Source organism: Diabrotica undecimpunctata, chromosome 1, assembly GCF_040954645.1.
Source record: "Diabrotica undecimpunctata isolate CICGRU chromosome 1, icDiaUnde3, whole genome shotgun sequence".
In the NCBI taxonomy this organism is placed as follows: Eukaryota; Metazoa; Arthropoda; class Insecta; order Coleoptera; family Chrysomelidae; genus Diabrotica; species Diabrotica undecimpunctata.
The window spans coordinates 39,784,275-39,808,388 of record NC_092803.1 but is presented as its reverse complement, the minus strand read 5'-3'; the positions used below and the strand labels follow the sequence as shown (position 1 = coordinate 39,808,388).

The following is a 24,114-nucleotide window of genomic DNA, read 5'->3' as shown; positions in this document are numbered from 1 at the left end:
GTCTTAAACCGTCAGTTTTAGGTTGGTTTTTGCTATTATATCGTATTACCTATCCTCTCTGTATTTCAGTTTTCTAATTAGGGTTAAACTTGTAGTGAGCTATCAACAAATTGTGAACCGACTATACAAACACACGACGCCTCCGTTATTACCTGCCAAAACAAAATATTTAATATGCGACCTGGCACGACACGGTCGTCCACGAAAAAAAAAACACATACACTAAAAAGACAATGTCACTCAATCGTTCTGACATAATCCACAGTTTATCCTTGGAGGTATTCTGATAACAGATTCAAACCTACAATAACAAGCGGAGAAACTGAAAATGTCTATTCCTATCATTCAGTTTACATAAAAATTGAAACCAACTATTTTTATCATTAATAGGATTCCTATTTTTTTTTAATTTAAATTGATTGTTTTTGTTGCTGTTCCTATTACTAAGGAAATATATGATTCAATAAAAAATAAAAGGTGAAAGAAAAAAATTAGTTCCTTTCCTATCTCTATGTAGATCTGTTCCGCCAAATTTATTTTATAAATGCGCAACAATCTCGGAGTGTGGATGATGATGTTAATTTTACCCTATAGAAATAAAATGAGTAACACCTTGTAGGAAGTTGATACAAGAAATACCACGGTAGCTCTAGTCTCAGAGATTATAGGGATGGATTCTTATAGATGTTATTAGTAGAAGTTGTGGGAGATATCAGACTATGAAAAGCAAATAAGAAGGACAAGCGGTTTTATAACGATTATAACGTATAACTGTAGATTAAAAAAAATAAGTTTCTATCTGCAATGGAAGCCAAGATAATGTTAATTTTTCCTGCGTGTTTCAATTTGAAGTTCCGATCTCAAAAAAAAAACGGAGCTGAAACAGTTATCCCCTCCACTTTCCTATGTCGATCTTTCGAAAGTACCTTCGTTTCGAAGGGCTGTAAGTTTCAAAAAATTGAATGAATTTAATAACTTTAAGTTTCAATATAAAGTTTAGATTTTTATTCAAAATTTGTGTAAATTTTACTTCTTAATGTTTATAAACAATGGAGATATGATTTTTTTAAAAATAGTCGCTTCGTAGTATCGTAAAATAGTCCCTTCGTAATAAAAGTTCGTTCCAATTGGTCATAAAAGGATTTTTTTTTTTAATGTGAGTTTTTCTACCAGCTATCCAATGGTTTTACGTATAAGTCTGTGGCTTAAAAAATATAAAAGTTATTACAATTGTTTATAAGTAAAAAACATGCAATATGCATTTAACCTCTGAGATAGTCTTAAAGAATCCTATGAAATTTGCTAAATGTGTCTAGCATCATTAAAAGAGCAAGTTCAATAGTTTAAATATTTAGCCTCAGGCATAAACAAATTAAATAACGTTTAAACTATTTGAGCAATCGGAGAGAAATTCACAAATTTAAAAGACGGTAATTCCTCGATGTTCAAATGTATTAATAATATTTTATTTTGTTAATAAAAAAAATTATTAAAATTTATAAATTAGTGCAAAAAATCTGCTTTTTTGCAAATATCTCTGTAAATTATTTATCAATTTTAATTTAAAAAACGGCAAAATAAAGATATTTTTGATATAAAAAAATGATATAAATATTTATATAAAATATAAGGGAAAAAACTTAAAGACAAAAAATCAAATTGTATCAATAAATTATTGTTTAAAAAACGCAAGGTAAAAATACTAGTACTTTTTCATCTATTCGTCATCTGCGAAAAATGTTTCGACCTTTTTTTTAACCAGACTGGGCTACTAGTTTTTTAGATTTGTTAAGTACTTTTGGGTACAAGTGAACCCATAATATTTTTTTTTATATACATACATGATATATTTTTTTAATGTTTAAAAAGTGTGAAATGAACTGTCTTGACAAAAACATTTTATAGTTTATTTTTATGAACGAGAGAGTAATTAGCATAATTTTAACTGGTAGCTCCGACCACTTCATGGGCGTGCTCAAGATTAATTGAAAAATTACTTTGAATAATTGTAAAAAATAAATGAATTATTTCAGTGTTATAAAGTGTTATGTGTATGTAAACAAAAGTGACCTCTTTTATCACACACTATATTAGAACTGACTGGCCTACATTAAAAAGGGTTTTAAAAAATTCACATTTTTTTTAATTTTTAAAAATTACAAAAGAGAAAAAGAGTTTTTAAAACCGTCTAAGGTATGTTAAATAGATGAATAAAAATATTAATATAAAACTTACAGATACTTGTTACAAATCCAAATCAGATTCAGAAGATGAACTTTCAGAACCAAGATTTATAATAACTTCATCATTTTATCAGTAATATTGTCCAGCTTTCACATTTTTTCCTCTTCTTTAATAGTGTGATTTACTGCCTTTTCCCAGTTTTCAGGTTTTACATTATTTACGGCCTCCAAAAACAACTGTTTAACATCATGAATTTTAAAAGTGGTATTTTTTCTTGAAACTTCACTCCTTATCTGTGCCCATACCAGTTCAATCGGGTTTAATTCACAATGATATGGTGAGGATCTAAGTACTGTCATTCCACGATTTTTGGCAATTTCATAAATTTCGTATTTTTTAAATTTTTCTTTATGAAGGGCACACAACGAATAAAGTTCCTTTCTTATAGATCCGGGATGGTACGTAATATTTTTTGAACTCAGCCAATTCTGCAAGTCTTTTTTTAACCACTTGGTTGTGGGCAGTCCTTCTATAAGTCTGGAGTGATAACTTGCATTATCCATTACTATTACACAGTTCTTAGGAAGAAGATCTATCATTTGTTCGAACCATTCTTGAAAGACATCAGCGTTTATGTCTTCATGGTAGTCACCGGTACGAGTTGATTCAAAAGTTAATAAACCACCTTCAACAAAACCGTCTGAACTGCCAATGTGTACTATTATCAGCCTGCGTCCCTTTCCTGATGGTGGGTTTAAACCAGTAGATAAGTTATTTACAAAAGCGTGCCTTTGACTTGTAACAGTTTCATCCTGCCAAAATTTATTTGGTGTATGACCCTCGTTGATCCATGTTTCATCAAGATAAAATATTTTTCTTTTTTGGTTTCTCATTTCCTTTATGGTTCTTAGAAAATGTCTTCTCCATATGACAATATCGCTTCTTTCTAATAAAATAGACTTTCTGGGATTCTTTTTCCAGCGGAAGCCTATTTCTTTTAAAAGTTTCCATAACGTACTTCGACTCATTTCTGGGTAATCCTTATCATCTCGAACTGAGACAAGAACTTTATCCAATGTTGGAAATTCTTATCTAAAGAAGAATTCATGCACTTTCCGTCGAAGTCCTTCTTTAAAATGATATTCTATTTGAAATTTTGGTTTCCCTGGAGCATTACGTGGTATTTGAAAACTACCACATTTCTCTTCTTTAATAACTCTGTAAATCGTAGATTTCCCAACACCAAGTGTACTGCTAACTAACTCAACGGTCTCATCAACACTTTCACATAAACGTTTGTCTGTAAATGATTTAAAACAATTAAATATTAATGTTTTTTCATTAACTGTTAGAGGACCAATTTTTCGGCGTTTACACGGCACTTCCAAATTTTCCATAACACTAGTATACACAATAAACTGCACCTTGCAACTGAAGTACCTACTTTTAGTGAACTGTTAAGAATTTTGAATACGCCACTTGGACCTTCCTATATACAAAATGGAAAAACCCACTATCACATTTTCTGTGGAATAAGTTTAGAAGGTAATTATCTAGTCAATTACTGTCGTAGATTCCTGGAATTAAAGAATTAAATGTTTGATTGTTGAAACCCTTACTTCGTGGAATGCACTCATTTCAGATAAAATAAAACGTTTTATTTTATCTAAAGAATTAAACTTTATTTTGCAAATAGGCAAAGAATTAAACTTTATTTTGCAAATAGATAAAGTAAAACGTTTTATTTTATCTAAAGAATTAAACTTTATTTTGCAAATAGGTAGGTACTTATTAAACTTTTATTGGTTATATATAACCAATAAAATAAACATCTTACATTTCTTGCAAATTCATTAGTACCTGTTAACCTCCATCACTCCGTCACTGGCAACCTTATTTAGGGATTAGTAACCCTCACAACTATTGTATTCTATTCTGCTCCAACCTTTATACCTGGTGGTCATACTCAATTTAAAATTGTTTTCCTTCCGTTATACTTCTGTAAACTTGTTGACAAATATCTGTTTTTCATTGAGTCACCCGTATCAACAGTTTAGGGATTTGCATACATAATTTATTGTTTTATTACTCTCTCATACATAAAAATACACTATAGGCAAAAAATATTTTTACATTTGTTGAAAAAAAAGCGGTACGGAAAGGATTAATACAAGACATAAAGAAGGAAGATCGAGAACATCAAGATCTATAGTATTTACGGACATAAAATTCGACATGAAGAGACGATGTCCAGGAGAAAATTGTAGAGCCAAACCACTAACATATTCTGAAAAATGTACTGCAATATTGTGTAAAAATTGTTTTGTGTAATATCATAAAACATAACCTTATTTTTATTAGACGCAAATAAAAATTCGTTAATTGAATAAATAAATTAAATGTTAATTTTAACTTGTTCATACATACTTGCAAATTTACGTCCAATAAACTAACGAACAGTGATATATTTATAGAACGGATAAAAATTCTAAAATGCAAATATATAAAACAATTTTACGAAGATTTCTATAATAAAAACAATATTACTGATAATTATGTATACGAGTAAGTAAAATTATTAAATTTGAAAAAAAATAATTTTGTGCGTTAATGGATGGAAATACAACAAGTAGCATTTAACTGTGCATAATTAAAAAACCTCGCCGATTTAATTTTGCAACAACTTAAACAGAACACATGTTTTATAATCATGCATTTGCATTTAGACATAAATTTGTGAAATTAAACAACAACTTGACATATACAAACTAATAAAAATGAATAAAGTAATAAATTAATTAAAAATATAATAAAAAAAAACAAAAATAAAAAACTCATAAAGTTGCAATTAACAACTTAGCTATGTGGACAAAACAATCTGAGAAATAAATACATTGGCATTATGAAAAAAATGGCGCGTGGCACTTGGGGAGAGCAGATAGAAGTAAATACTTTTTATAGTGCGTTATTGCTATAATAATATGTGGGTTAATGAAATTGCATGCCCACTTATTACTGAATATTTTTTAAAATGACACCACACATTTAAATTCTTTTAAATTTAAAAATCTTTATTTGTTTTATTTAAAGATTTTATTTTATTTGTTTTAATTTAATTTAATTATAGTTTGACGTATTACTTTTTTTTTGCAGAAAAACAAATAATAATAAAACAGGTAATATGTCAAATTATGAGAATAAAATTTTCAGAATTTAAAATTAAGTAAATTTTTTAATTATAGTTGATTTATTATTATTGAAGTTATACTTCTATACGTGCGGTCCACGTTGGAAATTTGTATGGGAGTGAATCTGTAAAATCATTACATATGTAAGATAATGAGTAAGAGAGAGACAGAAAATATATTTTCTCTCTCTTCCTCTCTCGAATATTAAAATTTTCCTTTTGTATATATAATTTAATATTATATATATATATATATATATATATATATATATATATATATATATATATATATATATTGTATAAAGATATATATACATATAATATATATATAATAAAATATTTATTAATATTATTATTTATGTGATACGTTTTGTATTATTTATTAAATGTTCATAATTATAATTATTAGTCTTTTATATTTCAAAATAATAATCTCAATAAATCACTGTATGATTCAGAACTGTCACTTTTGAAATACGTTTGTGTCATGTCCTCGGTAGTATAGTAGTCAGTATCCCCGCCTGTCATGCTGGAGACCGGGGTTCGATTCCCAGTCGGGGAGGACTTTTTTATTAATATTATTACATGGTAAATGTATAATGGTAAAACATATATACGTCAGGTGAAAAGTTATGTATATTATTGTCATTTTTAAATACTTATGAATATTGAATTTTAATTTGTATTGTAGTATTATATAAATATCAAAATAAATAATGAATTTTACTGCAGAGTATGTGTAAAAAAGTTTTTGCATTCAACTCTTTTCATACATATATGAAAATAAAAATATACATTTTCATCAAAATATTGATTCAATCCTTCATTTACTTATTACAGGTCAAAAGTTGAATTATTAAAATTGTTAGTAAGTTGTTATTAATTCTGTTTCTCTTTCTGCTATGTCTTACCTATAGCATTACATATGTAATGATTGTGTAGATTGACTCCCAAATAAATTTGTAACGGCGAATGCGTGTATAGAAGTGTAACTTCCACCGGCAGTCCCACTGGACTGCCACACCCGTTTTTTTATTATCATCTTGTATTTATCTTTAATAACTTTATTTTAATTATCAATATATTCTAAAAAAAAATAGTATGCATACATATAAGCTAACGAGCAGAGTAGTATATACATAACGGCGTTCAACATGTTTAACCAAAGTAAAAAAAAAAAGCATTCTATTTCATATCAGTAAAAACGAACTCTGAAATGGTTTCTCCTTACTTTCTTATTATCAAGACCTAAATGGAAGATAATTTATGAGTGTGTCGCTGCAAAGTTTTAAATCAAATTAATAATTTTTAATTTGAATTTTTAATTCTAAAAATATTTAATATTTTTTTAATACTTCGGAATCAATAGGAATCAAAATATATCGTAATGAAAGTAGTTATAGAATATTGTAAATTAAATATGTATAAAATGTTCTAAACAATGCTAAAATTAGTCCAGTCTTCAGAGATTTGACCCCTAAAAATCATACGAACAAGCTAAATTTATCCGAGAATATAAATTTTGGAATCCCAAAAAAGATGTAAAAAAGTTTACCACTTCAACCCCCGGGCTTCTCCCTAAAAACATCCTCGTAAGGGAGGTACGCCGTAGAAAAAAATATTTTAAACAAAAAATTTAGCCGAGATAATTTTAAACAAAAATGTATATTAGCACTTTTTGTGTAGAATAAACCATTCTCTCAGAAACAACGCTTGAAGTGAACGGCGATTTTGAATGTCAGTTCCGCTAGCGAAATCAATGTTAAATAAAATTTGTATCAGCTCGACGGTACAAAATCGATATCAATTTATGGAATCATCGTCATAAATGGCTGACAAAGAAGTCGCCATTCCTGTCGATTCCTGGCAACATCTCTCCATCTTCTGACCCTTAGAGTCTGCAGTTCTTGTTCCATATCATCAATCCATCTTTTTCGTGGTCGTCCTCTACTTCTTGTGTCCTCTGGTTTTAAAAATGTTAATCTCTTCGTGTGTTCACGATCTGACACCCTAGCAATGTATCCACCCATCTAAGTCTCTGCACTTTAACGAATTTCAACTGTGTATTACTGATATAGTTCAAAGTTGTATCTTCAACGCCATAGCCCATTTTCATTTAATCTCCAAAAATATTTCTAAGAAATTTTCTCTCAAAAATACCAAGAAGTCTTTCATCATTTTGAGATAAGGTATACGTTTCAGCCCCATATATTAAAACCGGTCTTATTAAGATCTTGTGTATATTGAGCTTTACTGCACGTTTTACATTTTTATTTTTTAAATGTTTCTGAAGACGGTGAACAGTTCTGTTTGCTATTGCTATGCGTCTTTTTATTTCGTCGCTTTTCGTGTTTGTTGCGTTTACTAGCGATCCAAGTTATGTGAATTCTTTGACTTGCTCAAGGGTATAGTTGTTAATTTGAATACTCTGTTGGATATTTCGAGGGTTTTTACAAACCAACTATTTGTTTTTATCCTCGTTTACCACAAGTCCTAATTCACTTGCCGTGTCCGCAAGCCTTGTAAAACACTGCATCATGTCTCATACTTCTGCCCACTATAACTATATCGTCAGCAAATGCGAGAATTTGCTTTGATCTATTAAAAATAGTTCCATTAATTCTTATATTTAATTGTCTGATTGCCTTTTACAAGGCAATATTAAAGAGGAAATACGCCAGCGCGTCCTCCTGTCTTAAACCTTTATTAACGTCAAAGAACGTAGAGTTTTCTCCTTTAATTCTAACGTACGAGCTTATATTTTGCATTGTTAGTTGGGTCAACTTAACTAACTTACGTGATATCCCAAAGTCTATCATTGCATTATATAATACAGTTCTTTTCACACTGTCATAGACTGCTTTGAAGTCGACAAAGAGATGGTATGTATCTATGTTACATTCTAGTGACTTTTCTAGAATCTGTCTATGTGCCTAAATTTGATGTGTAGTTGACTTTTCAGCAGTAAATCCGCATTGATATTGACCAACAATTACCCTTGTGAAATGTTTATAGTTCTTACACTCCAGTTGATCACTCTTTTTATGCAACGGACATATTATTCCCTTCAGCCACTCTTCTGGTACCCATTAATTCTGCCGTATAAGTATTATTAGTTTATTGATTGCTGCAAAACGTTGATCACCACCATTTTTATACATCTCCGAACAGATGTCATCGATTCCTGGGGCTTTATTGTCTTTGAGTTTTAGGATGGTATTTGACACTTCTTCTCTTGTTAGGTCTTTACTGTGTAGTTGACGTTGTAAATTTTGTTGATTGTCTATGTTGTAACTTTCTTTAATATCGTTTTTATTTAGATGTTTGCTGAAATGTTGTGCCCATCTGTTAAGAACTGAGTTTTTATCATGTAGAATTTTACCGTTAGTGTCTTTACAAATTTTTAATTGTGGTTTAAATTCTCGAAGGCTATTATTTAAGGAGTTGTAGTATTTCCTCGTTTCAGTTTTATCTAATAAACTTTGTATCTTATTGAGAATGTTCTGTTCGTATTCCCTCTTTTTACGTCGATGGATACCTACGTTTTTCTCTCTTCTAAGAATTCTATACTCTTCTTTTTTTCTCCATGTACAACCTGCGTCGATGGTTTTTTGATATACTGCGTTCTTTTTGTTTGTGGCCATTTCGCACTTATAATCAAACCAATGATTTCTTTTTTCTGACTTGGTTTTGCCCAATATTTCAACCGATTTCTGTAACACAATATCTCGTATATTTACCATGGTTGGTTAATGTCTTTTTCTTCTTCTAAGTTTTCTGTCCTTATTTGATCTTCTATTTGCTATTTGTATACATTTGCATTGTCGGGATCTTTTAGTTTATTAATGTCGATTTTTTCTCTTCTTGTCCCGATCTCCTTTTTTAAATAGGATATTCTCTCTTTAAGTCGTGCTTTAACTAAATAATGATCACTATCTATGTTTGCTCCTCTAAAAGACCTAATATCTAATAAGTTAGAGCAATGTCTTGCATCGATGATTATATATGATCTATTTGATTAATAGTTTCATTATCAGGAGAAGTTCCTTATGTATATCTTAATGATACTCAATTTATGGAATATTTTATTTAAAATAAGGAAGTTGGTATCGGCCACCATTACATAACATAGCCTGTAAAAATAGTTGTTGTTGAAAAAAAAATGTACAACTAAACTAAACTAAAATACGAGCCCCCATTTATATTAAATCGAATTTATTCATTTGGCGGAGAAGTACTAAATATTTAGATAATCAGTGAATTTTTGTCATGTTTTGTTTGCCATATTTTTCGACTTTGTTATTATTATTAATTTGTATATTAATAATTTAAAAGGTAATGCTTTAATTATTTCTAGGTTGTTGGTCTAGCTCGGAGAGTAGACATGATGGACCAACTCAAAAAGAAGTTGACAGAAAAATCTGGTAAATTCTATCCGTTAGAATGCGATCTAAGCCTTGAATCAAATATTCTAACATGTTTCGATTACGTATCAAAAAATTTAGGACCAATATATGTATTAATAAATAACGCAGGCTGTTTAACCAAGCAAAATTTATGTGAAGGAACAACTGAAGTTTGGAAAAAAGTAATTGATGTAAATCTACTTGGTATGTATGTGAATTTAGCTATTTTTTATGTATATGTATATATCATGTCTTATAATAATTGTTAGTTTTTTTTTCTGAAAAATGGCTTTGGCAGATCCAATTAGCCAGACTTGTTTGTGTTTATTGTTAAAATCGACTGAATTTTAATTATTATTGATTGCAGATTCATAGTCAAAATTTTCTTGTTACCAGTTATCAATCTTAGTACTACATACTACCTAATATTTTTATGGATACATAAATTTTGTTCTGATATATTTTTATTTTGTTTGTTTATTCTTTTATTATCTTCTTGTTTTTTTCTTATGTTTTCTTTTTTTTTCTTTTGTTGCTTTTTTTTGTTTTTACTTTTTTTTGTTTTTTTAATCATATTAACAGATTACGCCTATATACTATTTACAACTTGTTTTTACATATTTTAACATGTTTGTAAATACAATGAAGAATTTCCATATTATTTGTAAATATTAAAAGGTTAAGGTTTATTGGAAAACGACACTTAGAATGTATTAATTCCTTATAAAGTTCGTTTATATTATTAATTTGTAAATCAAATTCTTATATAATATGTGTTAGATCACCTATTTTGTCACAAGTACAATAAGGAGTATTTGATAAGCCGATTCCATGCACGTAAGATGGCGTAAGAGCATGATTTGCTCTCAGCCGATTAATGGTCTTTTTAAAATGTCGATTAGATTCGGTGTAGAACCAGAATCTAATCGACATCATATCTTCGACTTTAAATCCTATCGACAATCGAATCTTCTTGAGGGTATCCTAGTGTTACAATGATAAAAGTTTACGCCAGTCTTACGTTCTCTGTAATGTAAATGACAATTATTTTTAAGTTTTTGTCTACTAACGGTGTCAATATCTGTCTCTGGAATTAAATTTTTGTTTACTTTTTCTCAAAGCATATATGCTGATTTAGCCAAATTGTCAACTATCTCATTGTCTTTTATTCCCGAATGGCCCTTAATTTATGTAATTATTACATTTAATCCTAATTGTATAGTTTCATAAAGAATTTTAAGAATTTTCATTTCAATGTGGTTTATGTGTTTGACTGTTTGAATGTTGTTAAATCTGTGGACCACGCTTTTACTTAATTGTTAGTTAACAAATATGAAAGAAATATCTAAAGAGTTATCTAAAGATTTCGAAGTTTTTTTCCAGTCTATTATAAAGAGTTATTACGTTTTATGTCTTCAGCAATCTGCTAAATGGAATGGAATTATGGACTTTCAGTAAAAAAATTGAGTGAAAAAAATGAGGTTTTTGAAATGTCCGCCGAATGACCGCCGCGTTTTGAGGATATCGTGAATGAACAGTGACAATCAGACAGTTTTACAGCCTCCAAAAACAGAAAGACAGGTTGTGAATATCATAAAAGGAATAAAATTGGAATACTTTGCCCATGTGATGGGAAATCCTAAATATGAATTACTACATGTATTTATTCAGGAAAAAATGGAAGGAAAGCATGGTCCTGAACAACGAAGAACATCCTGAATTAAGAACCTCTGCCGTGGTATGTAGTCAGCACCACGATACAATTTAGGTCAGCTATGGAAAAAGTAAATATCATGCACTTGGAAAAGAAGATAAAAACATCACTTAAATAAAATTTGTCAGGAGAACAAACGAGAAATGATAGTATTGATTAAACTACAGATTATATGGACACATAATATGCCAGACAACACGATTGCTGAAAAGTTAACAACAAAACAACGTGTAGTGAGAAATAAGAGAAATGGAGTTGGGAGCGCCTTAGGGATATTAAAAATCAGAAGATGGCAGCAGATTGCCATAAACCGAACAAACTGGCGACAAATCTTAAAACAGCCCAGGATCCAAAAAGAATTGTCGAGCCAAAGATAATAGATAATAGAAAAAGATATAGACAGGAAACATTAGACAAACTTATGATTCTGTAGTTTTAGCTAATGAGAACAAGACGGCGACAGCATCTTCCTCTTATTGTGCCGTCTTTTAGCAAAGGTTGGCGATCACTTCTTGAAACGCTTTTCAATCTTTTGCACCGTAAAATATCTGTTCAACTCTGAAGATAGTATAATCTCTAATATTCCTCAGCCAAGATAATATGCAGAAGAAAGTATTTATCCTTTCGAAGTATGTGGCCCAGGTATGATGTTTTTCTTATTTTAGTTGTATTAATAAGCTTTCTGTAATGTCCAACTCGTCTTAACATTTCTTCGTTTGAGCTTTTGCATACCTTTAATTTTTTACGGAATGGGCTTTTAGAGTCCAAGCTTCTATTTCATATAGCAATTGTGACCATATATAACATTCGACAAACCTCAACCTGATAACCATACCCAATTTCTTATTTGTACACATTGACTTGTATTTTATAAATACTTTTCGAGCTATTTGAATTCCGACCTTTATCTCATCATATTGATCTAACTGAGAGTTTATAATTGCTCCGAGATATTTATACTTGTCCACCCTCTCTAACGGTTCCCATTAGTTTTAGTTAGTCTCATTGCATCCCAGTTAGTCCCATCTTTTTGCTTTTTCTGTTAATGATTTCAATAATAATTTGTAAATCTTCTATATTTTCTGCCATCATTGCGGTATCATCTGCAAATCTTATGTTTTTAATAATGCTCTCTTCAATCCTGACACCTGCAGTTCTTTGCCATAGTGCATCCTGAAATATTAGTTGAGAGTACACATTAAATAATTGTGTCCTATCACACACATCCCTATCTGACTATCTTTTGAATTTCTACTTGGTTTGTCTCACTATCTTCCACCTTTACGACCGCTGTTTGTTTGTAGTATATATTTTTAATTACATTATTATCCTTGGGATCTAGGTGTATGTGTTTCAATGCGTATATGAGTTTACCATGTAGAACTCTGTCAAACACTTTTTAAAAATCTATATAACATAATATGAATACGTTTTTATTATATTCCCTGCATTTTTGTAATAGAACCGTCATTGCGCACATTGCCTCTCTTGTTCCCATTCCACCTCTAAATCCACACCGTGTGTTGTTTAATTGTTCTTCACATTTTTTATATTTACGCTATTGAATAACTTTGGGTAGTATTTTTAAAGAGTGGCTCATAAGGCTGATTAATCGGTATTCATCGCTAGATTTAGGACTATTTATCTTAGTAAGGGTTAAAAGATAGATTTTACCAATTCTTCAGGAATTTAACCGTCGTTATATATTTTATTAAATAATTTAGTTAGACACATAGACACTCAATATTTTCGTTATTCAGGATTTTTAGTATCTCTACTGAAATTTTATCAGAACCTGGCGCTTTACCACTTTTTGAGTTGTTAATTGCCTGTTTTCCTTCTGATATTAGAATTTGTATATTTTCATTAGTTGGTAATTTTTCATTTATTTCTTTGCTATTATCTGTAAATAAGTTGATGTATTCCTCTCAAGTTTTGGTGTTCTCTTCCGTGTATTACCCGTAATACTTGGTTATAAAATTGAGACGACACCTTTAATTATGTTTCAATGTCGCGTATTCCACGTGTCATGTAAACTATCTCGAGTCCGTGGTAAATACCGGACGTGCTCTCTAGATACTGCAAAATGAGCTAAAGCGATCGACAGCGAGATAATATCTTAGATAGTATCTTTGATCTCCTGGCAACTATACATAACGGCAAAATTGAAAACAATGGTTCTTCTCAGGATCACCGTACAAAGAATGTGAGAAAATTAACGCCGAAAGACTTAGCAGAGCCAATAGTAAATGCATGACAAAACTCATGTTAGAAAAAAAAATTGACATACCATCATCCAAGAAACGTCTATAGAGAACGAAGACCAGCAACCATACAAAGGAAAAATAGCAGGATATGATCTGTTAGTGGCCACCTGCCATCGTTTCTACGGTATAAAGACATTTGCGTAACAGTATAGAAAACTGCAAGTTACTATATATAAACCAATATATGTGGAGACATACACTAATTTGTCACTAAAATAGATAACATTACTGTCATTTATACATACTTTATTGTCGTGTTGTTCTGTCTTTGTTGGTTTAATTTTCTTTGGTGTGTTTCTGTTTGTCCTGTTTTAAGTGTCCTTATCTCTTCAGGACGTGGCTTGTTTTGTTGACTGTTGGCTCTGGATCTCTGTGTTATGTCTTACTGGTGGTTGTTCCTGCGGAGGAGGTAGATGTCCAGGGTGGTCAGAGGTGAAAGGGTTTGAGTTGAAACGTTTCTTCTTCAGAAATTGTTAGCATATTAATTAATTAGGATATGAGTGAGTGAGTTTACATATAAAATGAGATATTAAATGTAATGACTCGGTGAGAACAGCTATGGCTGTTACTTCTGTAGAGATAGGTATAATTCCTCAATGAAACCACAGAAAACCGATCCTTTCCTGTCAGTAGAAAAGGTCGAAGTGAGTTATTTAATTATTTACGGTAATAAAGTGGAGTTGCCTCCAGAATGTGCATGTATTCATCAGGGAGTTCGTTGCTGGCTAAGGTCAGCAATTTAGAGGGGAGGAAAGGGAGTTTTCTTTTTGCTTTCTAATGAATACATTGCCAAATAATGAGCAAGTAGTTTTGATGATGTTTTGTGATCAGAAGTTTGGGCCTTCAGTGTAGTCAGCTACGTTGTGAATGATGTAACTTCTGTGATGTCTAAAGAGAATTTAGCGTTTTAGCTCTTTGAGGAGCGTCAAAACAGGGATATTGATATTTGTGCTTTTGTGAAATCTAGTGAACCCTGCAATAGTGTACAAATTGCTAGGGAAGTTAACGTGAACGCTCGAACTGTCCAGCGTGTTCTCAAAAGGAATGGGTATCACTGTTTTAAGATACAACCAACACAAGAACTGTTTCGAGAAGATAACTTTAGACAGATGAAGTTTTGTGAAATTATGTTAGATAAACAGAATGAAAATGTACACTTTTTAAAATATTTTATTTTCTGACGAATCTTTATTTTCAGTACATAAAAAACACAATCCATTCATTGCAAGGTATTATTCTCGGAAAAATAAGCACCTCAGTGTTGCAGTGCGAACTGAGCTTCCGCAAAAGTTAAATGTTTGGACTGGGATGTTAGGCGACCATATTGTCGGTCCATTTTTTATCGAGGGAAACCTAAATGGGCCCAAATATTTACAACTTTTACAGAATGAGATCGTTCCGGCAGTTCGACGTCTTCCCGTTAATTTTCAGGAGGTTTATTTCCAACAGGATGGGTGTTCGGCTCACAACTCTAGAGCAACTATTGACTTTCTCAATCAAACGTTTCCTGATCGAATGATAAGTACACGTGGTACAATTAAATGGCCTGCTAGATCCTGTGACCTTGTGCCTAATGATTTCTTCTTTGGGATTTTCTCAAAAGAAAACATTTATATTCATCAGTTTAAAAGGGCCACAAACCTAGTCGAATTAATGGCAAAAATACTTCATTTCTCTGCAAGCATTACACCAGCCCTACTTCAAAATATGAGGAGAAATCTTTATGACAGATTTGGTTACTGTTTAGTACAAGGAGGTGGAATATTTGAACCCTTAATTCATTAATCTGCTTTCCTAATTTTTATTTTTTGTTAGGTACATTTTACGAAGTTTGTAGGTTCTTAATTAGGTAGTATTTTTTATGTTTAAATTTGGAAGAATTTTATTGTTTTTTTTTTTATTCAAAAGTACAAACGATTCTTATTTTGATATTTTTTCTTCTTTCTTGCCTTATTGTTATAAGTTTGGTCCATCAAATTTGTACAATTTTCAGTGACAATAAAGCATATTACCTATTTACTTACTTTATTTGTATTGCTATTATGGCTAAAAAATAACCAAAAAATTGCTTTTAGAGCATTATAATAAATATACTCTAGGAGATAGGATTGCAATAAATCTTAATTCCTATGGTAAACAAAACAATGTCGTTATCTGTATAGGGATTTTGCTATTATGAAGATATCCTATTAAATAGCTCTGTTAGTAAAGGGATTGTTACTGTCTTGCTTGTTTTCAAGGGCTAGACAATTATACCGTCCTGTCCTAGAGCTTTATTAGTTTTAGCTGTTTTACAGATTTCGAAATCCTCTATATTTCGTAGTAATTTTCTTTTTGTGTTCTCTTTGTTGGTTCATTGAGCTGATTTTGTGAGCTGTACAAGGTTTTGTAAACGTATTCATGTATCTTTGTTCTTTTATATTTGCACATCTCTTCCTTATTATTGTTATCTTTAATTTTGATAATTTTTTCAGTGTTGGTTATAGATATTATAAGTCTTTTTTGTTTTCTATGACTTGCTTTATTAAGTTATATCTTTTTTCATGTTACATTTTAGTTCTTTTCTAATTGTTTTATTAAGTTCTCTGTATTCTTGGGTATGACGTTTGTTTTCCGCTAGCAGTTTTCTTCTTTCCTTTATTAGTTGCTTACTTTCGTTGCTCATTTTTTTTCTTTAGTTCTTGTTTTCTTTGCTACCTGGAAATAATAACTTATGGAAAATAAGGAGTTTGTCCTAATTGAATCCTAAAATACATGCATTAATAGATACTAATGATATTAGTAAATTATTATTATATAGATTGAATTATTTTCTTTTAAATGGATTATTTTTTGATTTTTTTGATTTTTTGATTTTGATAATTTTTTCAGTGTTGGTCTTTTTTGTTTTCTATGACTTGCTTTATTAAGTTATATCTTTTTTCATGTTACATTTTAGTTCTTTTCTAATTGTTTTATTCAGTGCTACGTATTCTTGGGTATGACGTTTGTTTTCCTCTAGCAGTTTTCATCTTTCCTTTATTAGTTGCTTACTTTCGTTGCTCATTTTTTTTCTTTAGTTCTTGTTTTCTTTGCTACCTGGAAATAATAACTTATGGAAAATAAGGAGTTTGTCCTAATTGAATCCTAAAATACATGCATTAATAGATACTAATGATATTAGTAAATTATTATTATATAGATTAAATTATTTTCTTTTAAATGGATTATTATCAATATTTTATAGCATCTTTATTATTAAATATGTTTTTTCAGGTTTATGTATAGCCACAAGAGAAGCCATCAAAAGCATGAAAGAAAATGAAATCGATGGCCAAATCATACATATCAATAGCATTACGGGTCATTGGAATATAAGGATTGACGGCCTCAATATCTATCCTGCTACCAAATATGCTATAACCTCACTAGCTCAAACTTTAAGGAAAGAGTTATCCAAGACAAAAACTAAAATAAAAGTGACGGTACGTAAAAATAGTTTGTAATATGACTTTTCAAAATGGGTCTAAAGTTATTTGCCGGTGGTGGTTTAACACAGATATTTTAAAGATGGAATTCAACCGCAATTAATCGTTATTAAAATTCCATTTTTTTTAATGTAATAGATTTATAATCCGAAAATCGTTTTCAAAAAATTCTGAAATAAAAATTGCGAAAATTGTCTTTAACTTATAAATATTTAAAATTTGACAGTTGACTTACTTGCTCTCGGCCACATAGACATCAGCTATGTCACTTTTGGGACTGAAAATTCTGAGAATTGTTTTTGTACGCTCGGAGTGGTATTAAATTCTGATCTTTGTAAAAACTATTATATGCTTGCTTTTCTGCCTTTCTTAACGTTCCCTTTAGATAGTGGGATCTTAAATAATCAATTTCATGTTTATCTAACAATTTTTTTCCATAATCAGTTATTTTTTCAATAGAATTCAGCGTCAAATTCCTGTTTTCTACTGTCTTAGCTTCTTCGAGAATTTATTTTTTTACATTTCATGACTTTATTTTAAGTTTTAGGAACTTGTTGGTCAAAAAGATGGAAACCATAAACCTATCTTCGGTCACACTCACCTAATTTTATTTTCAACGACGATTTCCGGAGAATACAAGTATTTCTCAATTTTTTATATCACAGTCATTGACTTTGTAAAAATTTATTTATCTGATTCAGTTAATTGACATGTTTCTTCTTCTTCTTGTTAACTGGCTTTACAACTCGGGGTAAGTCTTCGCCACATCCACTATCGCCCTTCATCCTCTACGATCTTGCGCTTCTATTTCCCATTGTTGTACCCCAATTCCAGATAAATCGGCTTCAACATCATCCTTTCATCTTTTTCTTGGTCGGCCTTCTAATCTTCTACCATCTGGTCTTTTAAAAAACACTGTCTTTAACAATCTGTCATCCTCTGATCGTACCACGTGACCTGCCCATCTTATTCGGTTTGCCTTGATATGTCTAACTATGTTTTCAGTTCCATACAGAGTCACCAATTCAGCATTGCGGCATCTTCTCCAATCCCCTGTGAATTCATGTCTTTGAGGGCCAAATACTATTCTGAGAATCTTTCTTTCAAATACTAGAAGCTTCTTGGTTTCCCGCTAGTTGAGAGTCCATGTTTCACTGCCATATGTAATAATTGGGCGAATAATCGACTTGGACAGTGTTAATTTAGATTTTCTTTTTAGCAGCTTCGATCTTAATAATGTTGAAAGGGAGTATAATCCATTTCCCACAGCTATCCTTGCTAAAACCTCTTTTTCTATGTGGGTGTTCGCTGCGATTATCGCCCCCAGGTATTTAAACTCCTTTACTACTTCGAAGTTGTAATCATTAATACTGATGTTCTGCCTAACTCTTGGTTTTGGATTTTTGGTTACTATCATGTATTTCGTCTTTTCTTCATTTATTCGAAAACCCAAACTACCTGTTTCCTCCTCGAGCTGTGAAAACACCTCTCTCACGTCTCTTGTAGAATGCGTGACTGCATCTATATCATCAGAAAAGGCTAGCAACAGTTTTGATCCTTGATCAGCAAATCCTCCTGTCAGCTCAGACGATATTTTACTTATTGCATACTCTAAAGCGAAATTGAATAGCAACGGAGATAAGGGGTCCCCCTGCCTAAGTCCTGAATTTATACCAAATGGCATCGATGTTCTGCTTTCTATCTTTACTTGCGCGTATGAGTCTGTCACGCACATTTGCGGTAATTCAACAAGTTTCTTGGTATACCCATTTCTAACATTTCTATCTACAATTTGCTTCCTTTGATGAAATCTTATGCTTGCTGGAAATCTATGAAAATTTGGTGCACATCGCGGTTAAACTCTCAGTTTTTCTCTAATATTTGTCGGATGGTAAATATCTGATCTATAGTTGACCTTCCACCACGTAAGCTGCATTGGTAATCGCCTAGAATATCTTCCGAATATGGTGTGAATCTCTTTAGCAAGATAATTGATAACACTTTATATGATGTGCTAATAAGCGATATGACTCTATAGTTTCGAAATTGTTCTTTGTTTTCTTTCTTGTATATGGAAATTATAACGCTTTCATTTTATTCTTTAGGGTATTTTCTGTTGTTGCCATACTCTCAGTATGATGTCATACAATTTTTGGTGTAAAAGGTTTCCTCCTTTTTTTAACAACTCTTCATTTATGCCATCATTTCCTGGCGCTTTATGGTCTTTTAGAGACGCGATCGCATTCTTTACTTCCTCAAGTGTTGGTGCTGGTATTTCACTATCTGCAGAATAAAACGTAATATCTGCTTCCTCCGTCTCATTCTCAATATTTAGTAAATTCCGAAAGTATTCCTTGCATCGTTCGACGATTTCCGCTTTTATCATTATAAGTTCGCCTGCTTCAGTTCTCATAGGCTGTGTTACTCCAACACTTGCACCTTTTCTGACTGACTTCACTTCACTTAAGAATTTCCTTATTTGATTCCTCTCGCCACTTCTGTCCATTTCCTGGATTTGCTGTTCTAGGTAGCTTCACGTTTTAGTTCTAAATAGTCGCCTTGTTTGTGCTCTTGTTCTGTTAAAATCTGCTTTCTTCTCATCTGTGGGGTATTGTAGCATTTTCAATCTTTTTTTTTATTTTTATTTCCAGAATTTTCTCGCATGCTTTATCAAACCATTTCCGTTTTGGGCGAGTCCTCTTTTTTCAATGGTTTCCTTCCAATGCTTGTTCTAACTCTATGTCATGCTCTTCCCCTCCCAGCAATTGGAATTTGTTGCTTATTGCCACTTGATAATCCAGTTCTTTATTTGGTGTTTGTAGGGCTTCTATGTTCCATATTTCTCTTTTTTCTTGTTGTTCCAGTTTCTGTATTGATAATCGTGTTCTTAACTTAGATTTCAACAGAAAGTGATCGCTGTCGCTGTCAGCTCCTTTCATTTGAAAAATTGAAATGTTTGTACAACAAATATTTTTATACTTGTTTTACTTATTTACTTACTTATCCATGGTTTTACATAGCATATTATGTTTGTCAATCGCCATTTCTGTTTGTCATATATATCTTCTTCTGTGAGGTCTCTTTTTTAATTGATGTTTTTATTTTTTCGTTATACTGTAATCTAGTTCTGGGAGTCTAGGAGGTACCTTGACGTTTTTTATGTTGTTTGGTGCGAAGACTCGATTTTTCGAGCGTACCAGGCTGAAAACTTGTCAGAATATTTGTTATTAACAATTTAATTATTTAAATTATTGTATCTTTTAAATCAATAGAGATATTAAATTTTAGCAAAATTGTTCCTTTTGAAAAAATAGAGAAAATGGCGTTGGGTAAACTCTGATCCGATTGATAGAACCGGATCTATAACAAGTTTTGTGAAAAACGATTGCAAAATAGGCGTTAGAGTCCTAACATATCATTATTAATAATTATGTTTGTTACAATTATTATTAAAACACGAAAATATATTCTATTTATTTTTGATCTATCTCAGCTCAAATAAAACGAGTTTATTGTCTCGTTCGTTTTTTTCGTTAAGACGACTGCTAAAACAGGTTGTTTCTTTTGGTATCTAAACACACTTCGATATTATGTTACCGCCAATTCTCTTCTTCTCAATATAAAAAGTTTTCATTTTTACGACCACAACTAAATGTGCATCTATGAATTAACATGTATTTCACGTATGTATTGGTTTTTATTCGCTGCGAGCTGACCGTGAGCCTTAGAGCGCGTTAAAAGTTCCATATCTTGATTAAAAATTAACACAGAAACAAATACCAAAGCTTAAAATGTTCGTTTTGGGTGATTCTATAACTTCCATTGAAGCATCAAAATGAGTCTCTTTTCTTTGTTTTATTATGTAAACCACCTCTTGGCGAATTCTACTATCCCTTAATCGATAGACTGACCTATCATCAGACCTGTGTAGGTATCGACAAATTCAAACTCTGCAAGCTGCTATTCCGGTGGAAAAAAGGTCGCATCCAAAATGCAAGTCCCTGAGTTTTGTCGTCCCGTGTTTTGATTTTAACTACTGTTTGTACGCTCCATTTATAATAAAAAGACATTTGCTTAATGTTTTTAAACAAAATTGTATTTCGTGGATTGCACTTCATTATTTATAAAACATGGTTGTCTTATACTGTGAGACGATAAAGTTCGACAACAACTCGTTTATTATGAAAAAAAAAATCGCTCAGACACGTAGATTTTTAAACTTCTAATACCTAACGCTGTTAAAGTTTCGGAACTTCAATGAACCCCATTAGCTGACAGCCACACCCTCAATTTTTTTAAAAACCAAAAGCGATGATAATTAAATGAAATATCACATGACACCTTTTGATATCTAAAAAAATTGGCTTGTGGGTTGTTATCTTTAAAATGAACTAGTTGATAGATGAGGCTAAATATTTTTCCTCTCACTGTACAATGATAATCCTGTCTTGATAGGAGTACTGTTTTTTAGAGTCTAAGTCCAGGACTTGTGAACACTGAAATATTTGCAGTGGGAGGAATGACAAACTATGCAGATAGTTTAATACAAGAAGAAGTTCCAGCTCTTTCGCCTCGGGATATTGCTGACGCAGTAACATATATTTTATCTACTCCCCCACATGTAAATGTAAGTATAATCACAACAAATGTAAATAGAAACTAGATATAAGGGTATTTAGGAAAAAAGTAAAGGGCATCTTCTCTACAATTTATCTTAGGCATCTTCTATTTCTTTATTTTAGGCATTTGTAGCATACTTTAGTCTTGTTTTAGTTCTTGGTTGGTTTTTATTGATTTTTTTCCATTTGGCTGAATTTATAAATGGTTTTTGAAGAAAGATACCACCAGTATAGTAATAAATATTACCATATTTATTAATAACACCAGATTAACTAACTATATGTCAAATCTAACCTACGAATAATAAATTAACCCTTAAATGCCCAATCGGGGTCACTATGGGACCCCAGACATACATTTTTGGCTATAATATCTTTATTTGAAACATTTGGCAACCGCGCAATCAGGTATTTGTGTGGACGTGTCTCCTACGTTTTCTGTTAGTATACCACGAACATTCGTGAGGTGCAGTGGTCTGTAAGAGAGATTTAGATAAGTGGGGTCTCGCTGTGACCCCGATTGGGCATTTAGAGGCACCAGAATATTTTTATTATTTTTAACATTTTTCGTCAGTTTACATTGAAAAATGGACCGTAAGAGAATGAAAATGACAATAAGCGACCAAGAACATGAAAAAATTATCCGAAATATAGAAGAAGGGATATCAGACTCCGATTTCGACTATGAGATTACCGACGAATCAGATAGCGAAGAGCAAGATGTTTTTGAGGAAAATGTTTTGGAAACTGAGGACAATTTAGAAGTCAACAGTGACGAGGAATCAGATGCAGAACCTACCGAAGTGGACGATAATATTAGTGAGGTTAGTGGTCCAACATATACATCCAAATCTGGAATGCAGTGGAATAGCCTACCTTTCGTGAGATCCAAGAGGCAACAAAAAAATATTATAAATGTACATCCAGGCTTAACAAACTATAGTAAAAATTCCAACACGTTTTTAGACTATTTCAATTTATTTTTGACCGAAGAGATGAAGAATGTCATATGCCTTCATACTAATGAAGAAGCTGTTAGGCGTTATCAAGAGTGGAACGAAAAACATCCGAATAACAAAAAAGAGTACTTACCAAGTACCGTAGCTTAGCGGCGATACGAGTAATTTGGGACATGTTCGTCTCTAACTGTGACAAAGCCTTTGAACCATACGAACATATAACCGTTGACGAACAGTTAGTGAGTTTTAGAGGAAAGTGTCCTTTTAGACAATATATAAAATCAAAACCTTGCCGCTATGGGATAAAAATTTGGGCTGCCGCGGATGTTAAAACATCTTATTTATCAAAACTTCAGGTGTACCTTGGAAAACTACCAGGTGGTAGAATAGAGAAAAATCAGGGATTTCGTGTTGTGAAAGATCTGGTGGAACCATATCATGGCAGTTGGAGAGGAATTACAACTGACAACTTTTTTACCAGTGTTCCTCTTGCTCAATATCTTTTATCTAAAAACCTTACTTTACTTGGGACCGTCCGCAAAAATAAACCTGATACACCACCACAACTAAGTTTGACAAAAAGACCTGCGGAGTCGTCAATATTTGCTTTTACGAAAGAATTAGCTATGGTTTCGTACATACCTAAAATACACAGGATGGTACATCTTCTTTCAAGTCAACACGATAGTGATATAATTTGTCAAGACTCTCAAAACAAACCCTTGATGATTTTAGACTATAATAATACCAAGGGTGGTGTTGATAATGCCGACAAACTGATTAGGGAATATTCCTGTAAAAGAAGAACTGCTCGTTGGCCATTCAGGCTCTTTATGAATATTATAGACATATGTGCACTAAATGCCTATATTTTATACATTGAAAAAAATCCTGATTGGAAGAAAAATAATTTTTCACGAAGACGTATTTTCCTGTTACAATTAGGGGCTGAGCTTGCTCGAAACAACATGGAAAAAAGAGCGAAATATATAAAACATAAAGCCTATGTAAAATCTGCTCTAAAAGATTGTGGCATACCAATGGTAAACCCAACTACCGAAGTTGCAACTCAATCCGTCCATTCAGCTAAGAAACGTGCTCGTTGTTACCAGTGTCCGCGAAACTGTGACAGAAAAGTGAATACCGTTTGCTCTTTTTGCAAAAAATTTATATGCCAGGTGCACAGAAAAGAAGAAAAAACTATTGTATGTAAAAATTGCAACTAAAAGTTATATGCTTATATTATTATTTAATTTTAATTTTGTTCGAATTGAAAATAATTTGTTTCTAGAAAAGCCGTTAATTTTGTAT

At 31.6% G+C, this 24,114-nt stretch overlaps 1 protein-coding gene across 3 annotated transcripts in view; it reads left to right on the top strand.

The window, feature by feature from the left end:
* The window catches only part of LOC140448328 (farnesol dehydrogenase-like), a 55,538-nt gene that overhangs the window by 27,893 nt on the left and 3,531 nt on the right, over window positions 1–24,114 (top strand). For all 3 annotated transcript variants that reach the window (XM_072541416.1, XM_072541422.1, XM_072541429.1), the window contains exons 3-5: window positions 9,729–9,981; window positions 17,014–17,222; window positions 21,697–21,852. In XM_072541416.1, coding sequence (XP_072397517.1) covers window positions 9,729–9,981; window positions 17,014–17,222; window positions 21,697–21,852 — 618 coding nt within the window. The remainder of the gene's footprint in view (window positions 1–9,728; window positions 9,982–17,013; window positions 17,223–21,696; window positions 21,853–24,114) is intronic.